The sequence below is a fragment of the Sphaeramia orbicularis genome, chromosome 2 (genome assembly GCF_902148855.1).
Source record: "Sphaeramia orbicularis chromosome 2, fSphaOr1.1, whole genome shotgun sequence".
NCBI lineage: Eukaryota > Metazoa > Chordata > Actinopteri > Kurtiformes > Apogonidae > Sphaeramia > Sphaeramia orbicularis.
The window spans coordinates 11007125-11022507 of record NC_043958.1 but is presented as its reverse complement, the minus strand read 5'-3'; the positions used below and the strand labels follow the sequence as shown (position 1 = coordinate 11022507).

Genomic DNA, 15383 nt, shown 5'->3' with positions numbered 1-15383 from the left:
GCACAATATAAATGGAACATAAATCTGTTAAGGTGTCGGTGGTTTTAATGAGTGTGAAAGCTCCTGTAAAGGCAAAGCATAGGCAGTGTTCACCTCTAGGAGTCAGATCATTAAGTTATATTTTTAAGCCAGTTCTTTGTTCTTTATGGTGCTTCATTCTGCACCAGTTTTGCAAATATCTTGTGAATGAACCAACACTACATTCTAGACACACTCAAAGTGATTATTTTATAGTAATACAAAGAAGCTACAGAGTTTCTCTACACTGGAACGACGCTAAAAAGAAGTGTGGAGATGTGTGTGGAGATAAGTCTGGCTACGCGGGACTACTCTGTAAAGGGCTAGAGACACAAATCCCCCAGAGGACGGGGAGCTAATTAGCTGATAAGTAATTTGGGTAAATTGACTTTCAAATCAGTCTACCTTAGAGTTTGCTACATCTTTGTGGATCAAAGAAAGCAGATGTGTGCAGTTTGTCTGTGTGCATTCATTTCTGTTCCATCTGTAGACACTGAGGATTGTGGGTAATGTGCTAACCATGCTGACATAAACAAAAGTGAGTACAACATCAACTCTATGCATATCTTTTTCTTTGTTATTGATTGTTTCTGTGCTGTACAGTTCATTACTGGCTGCTAAAGTCACCCACTGTGTATTAGTCACTATCATTTCTTGTGTTCTTTCACTCATTTTACATGACTTAAAATACATCTTCATTCTCACAACCTGAAATATTCTCTCACACATTCCTGCCCTCATGTTGTGTTCCAATACAACTTTCCATTATCATCGTACCTGATACTTTTCTGATGGTTTACTATTTCTCTTCTCACTATGTACTGTATGTGTGCGAGTGTGTGTGATTGGACGTGGGGTGTTTCATTATCAAGCCCCTCAGGGGAGGAACCGACTGCTGTTTTTTTTTTTTTTTTTTTTTTAAACTGGTAGATGTTGGTGTCTCTTTTTTTATTTCTTGGTGAAAAATAATATTCAGATCAAAGGCTTCTCCAAAAATGTTGCTATACTTTAATTGTGTCAAAGCGTTGGTACTGACTGAGCTGGAAACCGAAGGCAGAAGGTGTATCTGTGTCTGCGGTCGCCTTAATGAAGACTGGTTTACAGAGCTTCATTGCTCAATAAACAGAGACTACAATAAATGAGGGAGTGAGCACAGCAGGAGGCCGGCTGAATCAGGTGATGGTTTATTGGTGAAGCTGTCTGTAAATCCATGCCATATTTCCCAAATCACTCTGCTTCTCTCTGCTCTGTTGTGTCATTTAATGAAAAATAAATCTACCTCCGAGGAAATGTCTTTGCAAAATCTCTAAGGCCAGATTTAGTGATTCTGATTCAGATCAAAGTGTGATTTTCTGCATCCTTGGGCGCACTATTAAAAAAATCCTATTTTAAAATGCTTGATAAATGGCTATTGATTTCCATGGCAAGTATGCCGAGTTCGGGAGTGTGCGAAGGTAAATGAAATGATTCCTCAGGCTGGATCGATACAGGTTCAGGGACATTTAGCAGTGCAGCTCGGAGTGGAGTGAGGGATTTCAGGTCATTGTTGTTTTGTTGAAGGAAGAGAAAGAGAAGGGAATGAGGCAGAGGTGGACAAGAAAATAAGAGAGGAGAGAGAAGGGGGGGGGGGGGGGGGGGGGAAGCAACTGGGGAAGAAGGAAAGAAAGGGAACAGGTTGTGGTGCAGCTTAAAGACAGGGTGGATGGAAATGTCACCGGTCTAATAGATCTCTCCATAAACTAAATGAGGAGGAGAGCGGGCGCCGCCTCGGTGGCACACAGCACCTCCAAATGTTAACAAGAGAGCTGAAAATAGCCAGCGAAGGCACCAGGGAGAGGCTCGCAGGAACATTCTAGACAAACACACACATTCTTTTCATTTACTAATTCGCTAAACTGATGTTCATACCCACAACAGACTGGCACATTTGATTTCTTTCTCCATTTTATAGTTGTTTCAGATGATATTGTTGAAATTGTTACATCTTAAGACTGATAACATCCTACCACAGAAGTGCACACACATACACAGTCACGTACCCGGTGTGGATCATACTCCAGGACTCGGCGGCGTGCGGCGTCGAGCTCATCATAGCCTGGAACAGCTCGGGCCTGCTGATACTCCCTACGCAAGCCCTGGAGACGCTGATCACTGCAGAGACACACAGAGAGTGTAAATAACGCTTAGAGAGAGGCTTTTATGCAAATCTCAAACATTTCAACCCCGTTGCCAAACAAGTATGCTAATCATGAAAGCAAAACCCCAGGATTTTAGATTTCAGACTTGTGTGATATTAGATTTTAGCACAGATATTGTGAGGTTTACTTAAATTTGTAGTGTTTTTCAAGCATATCTAGTGCATTTTTATAGTATTTACCAGCATAACAAAAGGAGCATTTCTGAACACGACATCCTAATAAACCAGTCAGTAAACTAAACTTAAACAATATTCACAGAAGGTGGTTCTAATTCATTTATTCATTCACTTATTTGTTTATTTTGAGCATTTACAGAATACATGCAAGTTCAAAATTCAAAAAAACATTCATTTACACTTGAAAAGGAGTGGGAAGAAGAAAAATTTATTTAATCCCACCCCCATTCTCATCATCAAATATCATAAAAATGTTTTAAATACTCACTCCTGTCCTTAGACTTCAAGCCAGAACAATGAACAAAATAGGCCCATACTAAATTAGAATAAACTCATTTGACAGTATTGACATTATATAACCAAACTGTGTGTGAAAAATAGAAACAAAGAGCATTCATAATTGCATTGCCTTGGATAACAGTTAACCATTAACTTACATTATAATAATAACATATCAGCAATGGTTTGATCATTCTGTTTATTTTAACTTGAAGGACTTTTCTTCCAGTTTTGAAAACTCATTTGTAATCTTTAAAAACCCATTATATAAAAAATACTACAAAGTGAAATACAAGCAGATTTAATTAACCATATTTTTGCATTAATAAACAGTCTGAGCGCTGCATGCAATAATTTTCCATGCATTTTCTGATAAACTATTACATAATATTTGTGGTCTTTCTATATGAAAAGTAGAATCAAGTCAAGTTGAAATATCAAAATAAAAAACCTGAATGATTTTCTTGAGGACAGACATGAAATTGCAATAAATCACTAAAAAAATAACATGATGAAGACACTTAAGATAAGATAATCTGATTGTGTCACAGTAGCAAATAAAAAAGGTAAATCTGTATATTAAAATTCCTAAAAGATAGAGGTAAGAACAGCTAAACAGTAAAAAACAAAAAAACAGACAAGGAAAACACTGAAAAAAAGTAGAAAAATTGGAAGATAAGAGCAACAATTTTATTTTTTTTAATACATAATACAGAATATTACAGCATTTTGGTGATGACAGGATATCAGTTACCGAATTGCAATTCTATACAACTTCGTTTGACTTGATTTTTTTTTTTTTTTAAATGAATGAAAGTTTGTGTCTGTAACCATTTACTGTACTGCTGCCCGTCTTGGCCAGGACACTCTTGAAAAAGAGATTTTTAATCTCAATGAGGTTTTCCTGGTTAAATAAAGGTAAATAAATAAACAAATTAAAAGAAATGCCAGTTTTATGGATTAATGTGCTTTTATTTTTCACTTTTTAACACTGGACCATTTAAAGAAGTTGAATTTCTAGCACATTTGTCATTGCAAAACCATTTATTTTACAGCATTTGAAGTGCTGCCAAATACACAACTCTGGACTAGACAGCAATATAATAACGGTGTAGACAATTTTAGGATAGAATGACTTAAGAAAAACGTGCCTTTGGAGGGATTTGTTGGGTTTTTACTGCAAGGTCGACATGATCTGAAGATGGCGATATGTGTTGTCAAATTGCAGAGAATTAAAAAGTGAAGACACAGTGTGAAAGCAGGTGGAACACAGTACAATCATCTTCATCCTTTTAGAAATCTACCGTTATTTTTTGGCTTGCTGGTGACAACCCCTGACAGTACAAGAAGACTGACAGGCAGACAGGTAATATCCACAAAGCACTGCCTCTGAGAAGACATCGGTGCCTGAACTGAACACTGTGCAGCTGACAGAACAAACCAAATAGAAAGAAAGAATGCAACAGAACCGGAATATAAAAAAAACCAGACATTTGAGGGATGTACCTTTTCAGTTAAAAGTCACACACAAAGCGATGTCGAGCTAGGCTGGATTCAACAACAACAACAACAAACACTGATCCAAAAGGCCAGCATCCATGTGATCCCACAAAACCCGACCTCTACAGAGAGTGGGCAAAAGGTGAAAAAAGAAAAAAAAATACATAAAGGAGCAGGGATAGAAGGGGGAAAAAGTGGTAGCGACTGCCAGTGAAGAGATAAGAACTCAGGACAGAATGGGGACAAAACTTAAAGAGAAACATCATCATGCTCACTGGACCTTAATGTTAGATAAGCTGCAAACACCTGAGAGTACAGAGCTGGGCACACATAAACAAGGGTGAGGATGCACGCGTACACACACACACACAAAAGGCAACAGACAAAAATGGTGCGCCCGAGTGAGCACAATCTTTCAGGATGTGCACCCAAAGTACGACATAGTGCTGTCGTTTATCTGTGTTTACTGGCTGCATTGGAAAGCGGGTATCTAATATTGACACTGATATGCTGTTTCGTTTGCCATTTTGTCCTCAGGAGACACATGCACTGTATCAAAATAAAAAAAAAAATATTCAAAGTGAGAAAAAATGCAACAAGGAGGAGAGAAAAAGCAAACTTAACTCGCTTTTCCTGCAAATACCCTTAACAAACACACACAAGGATGGCTTTTGTCCGATGCATAAACACCCACGCGGCCCTTCATCAAACAGCTGCTGTGCCTTACATTCTAATGGTCTGACCTGCAGGCAGATATTGACCGAAATAGAGCGGAGGAGAGAGGAAGAAGCCGAGAGACAGTGAGCAGATAGCGGGGTTCATTAGTGAAGTACATAGCTTACATGTTTAAGTCTCTCCTGTGACCCTGCCTTTAATTAGAAAATCTGGCAGAGGCTCAGAAAGACAACCTCAGGAATGTCGAGAAAGTGTGTTTTTTTTTTTTTTTTTCTTCTTCTTGTATGTGCACGTAGAGTTAATCCTTGTAATTTGGTATGTGGGACACACTGTGACGGTGCGTTTGTGCCTGTGTATATGTAGCCTGATTTAATGCAGCCTGCTTCTGTGGGGACGAGGCTGAGTCATACACACTTCTGTGCCGCTGTGTTGATATGCAAAGTGTTGCTATCATTCTAGTCCCTGCCGAACTCAGGGCACAAAACTCAACCCTGACTTGGTGCCACGAGGGAGAAACTTTTTCCGGAAAGTTTTATTGTGCTGCTGTAAAGCGCCTCGCCTGTGTTTTATAAAGATGGATATGTGTTATGATATTCGGCACAGAGCTGTGCTAATTGTTGCTTCTTGAGATTGTTGCTTCTTAATGGCTGGTTTCAACACACAGCTAATCAATACTAATCTGTTTCCCCCTAAAGACAATCTCACCGTTAAGATATTCACACTTAATCTCTTGTATTATTTATTTATTCACTTATTACTTGCTTTTTATTACTTGTACTTACTCTCTGCCACCCACCACACAAACAAACAAACACACACAGACCCTCAGAGACCGGATGCACGGGGCCAAGTTGAGATTTGTCTTTTTGTTTTTTTTGTTTTTCTTTTTTTTTTCACGCCACCCCTCTTCTGCCGAACCCATTAGCCAATCCCTGGGCCCGTAATTAGGACTGCCATTTTGATTGAGCGTGCGTGTCGCTCTCCAAATGAAACAACACTGTAATTATCTCATTATACTGCGGCCTCCATCACTGACAACGCCAAATATTATCATATTAATGGCTGAAGACAGAGGCTGATTCTGGATAAAACATTAGAGTGTGGAAGGAGTTGGGGAGTGTGTGGGGGGGCTTGAGATTTGTTGAGCAGCAGTTTGATGGGATGACATTTCAGCATGCTACTTTACTACAGAGTGATAGAGAAGGGGTGTGTGTGTGCTGCATCCTCGCTCCTGTAAATGTGTGTGTGTGTGTGTGTGTGTGTGTGTGTGTGTGTGTGTGTGTGTTTTGAGACAGAGGCAGGCAGGTTCCCCCGTTGTCATCAGCAGCTAATAACTGCTGCTGTCGGCCTGTCTGCAGGCCTGGGGCCACTTACATAAACATGACTGATCTAAGCTCTAGTGCTTTACAATTTTCTCAATAGAACTGGATGAAGTAAGACTTTTACTTCAATAGTCCAGAGAATCAAAGTGGATGAAAAGCTTAAAAGGTGGGGTGGGAGATGTTTTCCTGGAGCATTTTTTACTATATTGCTTAAAATCCCCTTTACACCCTGATTGCAACCAATTAATTAAAGGCTCTAACACAAAAATAAAAATCTGAGTCACCTGTGGAACGGACAGGACTGAAAAAACACCATTCAATAATTTTAACCGGCCCATCGAAATGATTGAATGGTGATATGTCTATCAAATTCAACTGCCATTTGTCCCTCCCCCCTCTGCGCATGAATCACAGCAGCAATCGGCAGCGGACAGGCGAATTGACGCTGCGGTTTGGACTTTTGAATTGTGCATTTTTAAAATGTAACTTGCTCGAACCGTTTTTCCAGATTCTCCCACCCTACCTTTAAGAATGCACATCTGGAAAAAGTATGTAGAAGTACAAGTAAAATTCTGTTATTGTTTTTATTCCCTCAGACCAGTCAAATATTATCCCCAGTTTTAAGGAATGATCTTGTTTTTTGTCCTTCTCGTCAGTAAAACAAACTCATTATATGCCGTCTTTCAAACTAGTCTCAATGTTAAACTGCAATTATTACAAAAAACACAAAACATTCCTGAGGCTACAACAAGAAAAATGCTTCATGTTTTGGAAATCTTGACATGCAAATTGATTTTGAGACACAAATAAAATCTCCTGTGAACCACTTGAAGGCCTTGATCCAGTATTTGGGAAAAGAAGGCCTCAATTATAATACTTTTATTTGGAGTTTGAGAGACGTGTTTCTGGAACAATCAAACTATTAATGTATAAATCTACCAATTTTGTCCAAACCTGTGTTAGACTACAATTCAACAAACACTGCAATGACAGGAATATTGAAGTTTATTACAAAATATGTGAAATTGTTTCAGTTAGCTACTTGGTTTTGGTTGGTGATTACATCCTAGGATATTTTGTTTTTTGTGTGAAATAACGCTAAATAAATGACTATACAGGGGTGGTTGGCCATGTTGTCAGACCATAATGCCGTTCAGTACTGGATATTCAACATCAATTTCCATCTAAAATCAGAACATGGCTCAAAATTGACAAGTATTTGACAAGGAATTGTCGGTGTCTCCGCTTGTCAAATCTCCAGTGGCTGGTTTTAGACAGTAGTGTCATATATTCTATGTTTTGTTCAATACCTATACACAGTTGCTCCTGTCATTATCATCAGCTGTTCCCCAGGTGAAATCCTATCTCCAAAGTTTGTGTTTTTGCTGCTTATTAGAAGTGACACCAGCGTCTCTAAATGATGCAAGCGCTCTGGGAATAAACTGAGAATTTCCTGAGCCTCTTTGTTTTTTGTTTTTTTGTTGTTTTTTTTTTGGGCTTTTCATCAATACCAGAAATGCAGCTATAGTAAGTAATTCACCATCACCATCACCATCCTCATTCATATTTTAAGATGCTAAAAATTATATGCAGCAACAAAAAAGCCTGAAAAGCCAGTAGTTAGAATGGAAAAACAGAATCATGGCTTCAGGATTGTGGATGTTTAGTCTGGACTGGGCTTAACAGTATTGTAAAGCTTTCCCAAATTTAGGGCAAGGAACCAAAATAGTCATGAAGCTTGTAAAATAAAAAGTAAAAAAGGGTAAAATACATAGGAATAAAAGGATACATGAGTTTTGACAAGTAAAAAAAAAAGGATACTAATGAAACATGACACGCCAAATTAAGAGACAATAATATTTAAACATCATTAGACGTAAAGGATGAAAAACACAAAACAAAAAGACAGAACAACCTGCAAAATAATGCAAAAGGCAAGACAAAAACAACATAAAATATGCAACAAGGTGAGAGACAGTGTTGTAACAGCAGAAAAGCCAGTCAGTGCTTGTTGTCTGTGAATCTTAGAATTTAAATAGTTGGATTCATGTGTCTTAGTTGTTGATGTTGCACCTACTTATAAGTGTTAGAGGTGACTGAGAACATTAGCTGGATACCAATGATTGACGTTGTCATACTCCAATAAAATGCATTTAATTCCACATTGTTTTGACAGTGGAAGATTCAGGTAAAACAAAGTGATCGTGGCATATTATTATTTATTCATGACCTACAGTATATTATGTGTAAATTTGGGTCACAAACTCCTGCTGTTCATTCCAAGAATATTTATACTTGTTTTATCGCAACTTAAATGAGTTTGATTTCAGTTGCAACAGACATTTCTGTGTTAGGTTTGCTTATTCTCTCTGTTCTGAGTGGATTTCCTCTGGGTCTTTGGGTTCCCCCTTGCCACCAAAACAATTCTGCATGGGCTAATTCTCCTGTTGGTGCCCCTGACTGTAGTCCTGATGACGATCTGCAGTTGCTTCCCCACCACCTTCAATGGCAGCACACTACTGCTAGTTGCTAATGCTAATGCTAATGCTAAGTGTTGTGTGTATTAGAATAGGTAACATGCAGAGACTGAATTTCCCTAAAGGGATAAAGTGAGTTAACCTTTAAAAAAAAAGGAAGTAAAGCAATGGTACTGATGGTCCTGATGATCTGCAGTTGGTTCCCGAACACCTTCAATGGCAGCTCACTACTGCTAGTTGCTAATGCTAATGCTAAGAGCTGTGTGTATTAGGATGGGTAACATGCAGAGACTGAATCTCCCTATAGGGATAGAGTGAGTTAACCTTTTAAAAAAGTCAGTAAAGTATTGGTCCTGATGGTCCTGATGAAGATCTGCAGTTGGTTCCCGAACACCTTCAATGGCAGCACACTGCTCCTAGTTGCTAATGCTAATGCTAGCTGCTATGTGTGTATTAGGATGGGTAACATGCAGAGACTGAGCTTCCCTATAGGGATAAAGTAATTTAACCTTTAAAAAAGACAGTAAAGTATTGGTCCTGGTGGTCCTGATGAAGATCTGCAATTGGTTCCCGGAACACGTTCAATGGCAGCTCACTGCTCCTAGTTGCTAATGCTAATGCTAGGTTCTGTATGTATTATGATGGGTAACATGCAGAGACTGAATTTCCCTATAGGGGTTAATAAAGTGAGTTAACCTTTAAAAAAGTAAGCAAAGTAATCCCAAATTACTTTAATGAAGTGGTCAAGATGGCTACATTACTGATTATATTTCTAACTTGGTAACTAGTCATTTCAGAGGTATATTGTATGTATGTATGATCACATGGCATGTTCAATTCCAAGAGATTATGTTGAATTATTACATCCAATAAAAGAAGATGTACTATGTAATAAACTGTTATTATCCTATAGGTTGTATTTCCTGTGTGATTTACAGATGACTCATATAAGCATCGGACATGTAAACAGTCTATGACTAATCAATACAACAGTAAAGCCCAATTTTCTATATTATCACAAGCACAGAAATTTATATCATTTACAGACCTGCTTCTTATTTCATCCATATTTCAGTGGATCTGACTATGTGGGTTGATCTGACAGTGCACAGAGAGAGAGAGAGAGAGAGAGAGAGAGAGAGAGAGAGAGAGAGAGAGAGAGAGAGAAAAATGGAGGAGGATGGAGACTGAAGATGAGACACAGGAGCAGGAAATGAAAGGTGCGTCACACGACAGAATGAGAGCAAAACCAAACAGCAACACAAAGGCGGAGAAGGGAACTTGGAAAAGAGTGAAAGAAAGAGCCACAGAACTGAGAACAAACCTGTCTACTATATAAAAGAGAGCGGGAGAGAGTATGTGAGAAAAGCAACTATCCTGTGGTGTTAGCCAGTGTGAGGGCAGACTAATTAGGAAGTGTGCACTGCCGCCGGCTGCTTTGGCCACTTCTTCTTGCTGTGGCCAGCTGATTTGAACATAACGCACAGGGGGGAAAAGGCTCGGGAAGGCAGTTTTTCCTCGCTGCCTGCGTGCTGGAAGTAAGCACACATCAAAGTGCATGGTCAGTGTTTGGTTTCCTGGTGTAATGTTGGGAATGGAGGAAGACAGAAACACAGTGGTGCTCCATTTTGAAAGCTGACGGGAAACAAAAAGACATTTACTACAACTACCAGCATAAATTTATTCCACTCAGTCTGTTACATTCACCCATAAAGAGCCAAACATCCACTAATCTTGTGCTAATATTGTAGTGTATTGAACTGTTTGTAATGTATTGCACTGTCTTGCCTTGTATCGCACGGATCACTGTTATTTATTTATCAAGTGGGGACTGCGGATGAAAATTAGCACGGTCGTTAACTCTGGCATATGTACATGTTTATACTGAAATGGAATGTATGAATGCGTTCATTAATGTGCACTGTCCCACCTATATAAAGATACATACATTGTCAATACATGTAAAAAATTGGTGCAAAATACAGTTATTCATCTTTTCATGGCCATCAGATATGACCCATTTGGATGTTCAGAGGCTCCATAGTTACCATGGAAACACCATCATCTTCTACAACACTGATTCACCAGTAAAACCCATGGAGTTGGATAAATACCAGTGGATGGAGACAGTTGATTTATGTTCAATTAATGATAGATTTTACTGATATGGTCACCTTTTTCCAGTTTTCTTTGTTTTTGATATAACCCTCAACTTTAATCTGAGCTTGTGTCAAATTTTTCCAGTGTTTGTAAAAACCTAAATTATTTAAATTAAAAAAAGAAAAAAAAAGAGAATTAAAAAAGTGGTATTAATGTATCTGATGTGAAGCATGATGCAGCTCATGGATGTCATTTTGAATCACTGGGGTCATAGGTATGGGTGAAACACTGTCGACACAGAAAACGTGATTCAATATGTTTTTTTCCATGACTTCTTCCTACCTGTTTTATTTCTAAGGACTAAGTAAGATTACTTTGTCTTGTTGCGTATTCGAAATAAACTAAACTTAAAAAAATAAATGAATAAATAAAAAAAAATATCATCCTTCTTGTAGCCAAAATAATTCCAGTTAACTGATGTTGCTTTTCTTTTTGGCACCAAGTCTTCGTTTTTGGTGATTTTCTCTTGTTTGTTGCTCATTTTTCAATGTTGCTACCAGCGACTCATTCCATGTGCAGGGGCGTGGTCTGATTAAACTGATTAAGAACGATTGTGACTGGTGGATTGCTGCATGCAGTGTGTGTCAGGTACCCAGGTTGAAATTAGATGAGAACATGTTGAGTTCATTTGCCTCCTACATTGCAGGACCTGCGATGTGACTACTGCGCACACGTACATTGCGATGACGATGCTCAAACGACATATTGTGCAGCTCTAATATATGTGCTTATTTGCATATAGAGTGAAGAAGTGACCACTCAAGATGGATGTGGATGTGATCGGATCAATAGAACACATGTTAATACCGGCTTGAACAGGGCCTCAGATTTTCGAAAGGTAAACAAAGACAAAACTTTACAACTAAAATGATTAAAAATGAATGAATGAATTTATTTTGGGTTTTACATCAATCATTGTACTCAGTACATCAATTGTAATAAACTTAAAAACCAAAAAAGGAATAGGCTAGAAGCAAAAGCTTATTTTTTTCCTTGTCCTTCTCAGCTAATACACTGCTTACATCAACTTAAATGTGTAAAGCATCGAGCATTTACACCATAATAATAACAAATAAACAAATAAAAAAAGTCAACAACAAAAATACATCTACCATCTCAAGTCAATATTTCTGAATAATTTAAACTTAAAGTACTCTTTTTTTTTTTTTTTTAAACTTCGCCAAAGGAGTGGATAACTTAAATAAGGTCCATTCCATGATTTCACACCCACAATCCCAATTCATCTAGACTTCACATCTGCCCCCACTCTAATCCACTCACACATATCAAAATCTCTGAAATTCGAATTACTCTCTCTTAATTCCAAGAAACCACGCCTGATCTTTGCGACAATACTATTTCTATCCTTCATGTTCCACATACCTATTCAGAAACAATTCTTTCTACCTCTTTTTAAATACTTTTTTGTTTGTACTTTCCTTTATCTTCTGTTCTAGATTGTTCCACAAAGTCCCTCCACAGCTTGTTATGCACATACTTTTCATTGTTGTTCTTACTTTGTTTTTTAAAATTTAGCTCCCCCTTAGATTGTAGCCTCCTTCTCTTTCAGTGAACATTCCCCGAATATTTTTTGGCAGTAAATTATTTCTTGCTCTGTACATTATCTGCGTTGTTTTAAATTTAACCAAATCCATGAATTTCAATGCGTGTGATTTCATAATGTAAAAGGAAAACCCAGGAATTTTGTAATATTCCTTCATTAAGAGGGTGTACATGAGCCACATTTTGAAAAAAAAGTATAAAATCAGAGCACAAAAAAACAAATTTAGGATAACATTGCTTTGTTGAATCCTATGTCTTTTTTTTAATTGGCATTTCTTGTCTTTAGATAACCCTTTCACACCAGAGCAACACCTGTGTACCTGTTCGAAGTTGGTTAAACTTACAATCCAAACTCTGCTTTTCCTTGTTAGTAGTTTCCCTGCAATAGTAGCTCCATTTCACATTTACTATATCTACTATAGTATGATGCTTGAGCCCAGGCAAAGTCACTATAATTTAAGGAGAACTGGAATCTTCAATAAAATGAAGTGCAGAACAAACATAAAAAGCCAGAGGTACATCTGTGGAATAATCTGGACCAAAACTTTAAAATGTCTTCTTCAGTTTGTGCATTTAAAAGGATGTATAAATCCAGTATAATAGCAAAATATAGAACATTATCTGAATAAGTGAATATATTATAATATAGAAGAATGCATATAATACGATATTATTGTTAGTTAGTTAATTAAAACAGACTATCATGATTCAGAGATATTATCACATTTATTAATGACTGTATTTACAGTGAATATTTAAAGTGCACATAAATATTATTGTTTATATCAAAAAAGGTTGATTGTGAGGTGACTAAAAAAGTGTATGTGAAGGGTTTGTACGGATGCTTTGTGTTATTGTAAAAATATATAGAAAAAAAGTCTGTTAAAGCAAAGAAAGCAGAATTAATTTGATTATTAGTTTGTAAAAAGGGTGTTGGAGTCTATAAGTTATATTTCTACCCACTCCTTTTTTAGTTCGACCATATTGTATGGTTCTTTGTCCTCTGATGATTTTATGTGCTTGAAATAAAACTAAACTAACAAACTAATAGTGACTAAAGCTGTCATTTCTTCATGGATTAAACAAAGTAGACATGAAACTAGCTTGGTTTGGTTAAAAATGTTGTTTAAGTCGGACTAGTTTAGTCTATAAATAGATCCCGGGCATGATTGCTGCTTTAATCTTAATATAAGTGGGTGACTTTTGTTTGTTTCATCTTCTGATTGCGTTTTTAGATACTATTTATGCTATTGTTATGTATCTGTTTCATTAGTTTTAGTATATCTTATCTTCTATATCCATATATTTTTATTAGTTTTACTATATACAGGGTGTCCCAAAAAAATTGACATCATTTTATCACCTAATTGATTAAAATTTGTTTGCTCTTTTTGCTCAAAAAAGTGTAATCATTTATATTCTGCTTTCAGGAATAGACATGCCGTTTACTGCAACAGGAAAGACGTTCTGTGTATTGAAGTACGCCCAAACTCAGTCAAATGTGAATGCGCAATGTGAATTTGTTAGAAAATTTCATAAACAAGCGCCAAGAGGAAAGCAGATTTGGACGTGGAATAAAAAGTTTCAAGAGGAAGGTTGTTTGTGTTGGAAAAAAGGAACTCCACTACCGACTTGATGTGTGCCTCATCACAATTTCTTGTTCGAACATCTGGTGCAGGACCATCAGGTTCTACAACAGTTTTTTCCCCCTTCATCAGGCTGCTGAACTCAGAACTGGCCCCTGTAGTACACAGCTGTAGATTGGTGTGTATTTTGTTAACTGCCGTATTTTACTCCTGCTGCATTTTGTCTTTTTAATCACTGCTGCTTTTTATCCCTGTTGCGCATTTTTAATCCCTGCTGTATTTTGCACACATGAACGTACATTTTAATAACATTATAGTAGTATTTTATCATTATTTATTCAACAACTTAGCACTCTAAATTAGATTCTCGTCCCGAGCCGAATGCAAGAAAATTTCGTTCTGTATACACTTTGTGTATACCTGGATGACAATAAAGTTTGTTTAAGTCTAAGTTATTTCTAATAACTTTGGAGCATTATGAAATTACCATCACCCAGAATTTTTCGTTTGAAATTTGTAGAATAAAACATTTTATGTCCAAAATCAATCCTATTAAGTATCATTTCTCCTAACCATGTAGTCACTCCGATATGAGCATCTCAAATGATGTAAATTTGTTTTGGGACACTCTGTATTTTAATTGTACCTATATCCAGGGTGTGATTTGTCAAGAAAACAGAGGAGGAGGGGTGTTTTTTTTTCTTTTGTTGGAGCTAATGTAACTAATGCTGGCGTGAAAGTGAAACTTTATACGTCCAACTCCTGGGTTCTATTCCTCTATTATACAGCAGATCTTACATGAAATTTTCACAACTTCTAACCTTTATCCACTGGACACACAAACGCTGCGCCCCATGAAACTGTCACATTTACCCCCCCCCCGCCCATTACGGCACCCCAGTGCATGGGGACATTTGCGAATTCTGAGACTGCCAACAGTTTGGTTCAGGAGAATGTTAATGCCAGTAATGTAGGTTATAGGTGGAAGAAAACTGTCACAACCTGCCTGTTATTTACATTGGTTGGTTGTCCCCCCCCCCCCCCCCCCCGAGGATGACATTCATTCAGTGGAAGTAAGGATGTAAAAACCCAACAACCCAACATATTGCACCCTACCTATATCTTTATACAGCACTTTGCGTTGTTGTAAATGTGCTATGTAAATAAAGTTGACCTTGACAACATTCAGACATAGTTTCTTGTGAGAAGACTATCTTTGACAGGGACGCTGTGGACATTGGACTGATCCTAATGTTGAAAACTTCCTCTTTTCTTAAAACTCAAAGTGTGAAAATTGGGGCCGAGTCTTAAATAAAGAATAGAAACAGAAACCGTGCATCTTTTTCTGCAACCAAGCGAGTGCAGAGTCGTAGAAATTAAACTTGATTAACTTACAGCCTGATACTAGCTCCAGTAACAGTCGGCTTCT

At 37.5% G+C, this 15383-nt stretch overlaps 1 protein-coding gene across 2 annotated transcripts in view; it reads right to left on the bottom strand.

Annotated features, from left to right (window-relative positions):
* Window positions 1-15383, bottom strand: part of pard3ba (par-3 family cell polarity regulator beta a) — a 351893-nt gene that overhangs the window by 67163 nt on the left and 269347 nt on the right. For both annotated transcript variants that reach the window (XM_030155442.1, XM_030155450.1), the window contains one exon: window positions 2058-2169. In XM_030155442.1, the coding sequence (XP_030011302.1) occupies window positions 2058-2169 (112 nt within the window). The remainder of the gene's footprint in view (window positions 1-2057; window positions 2170-15383) is intronic.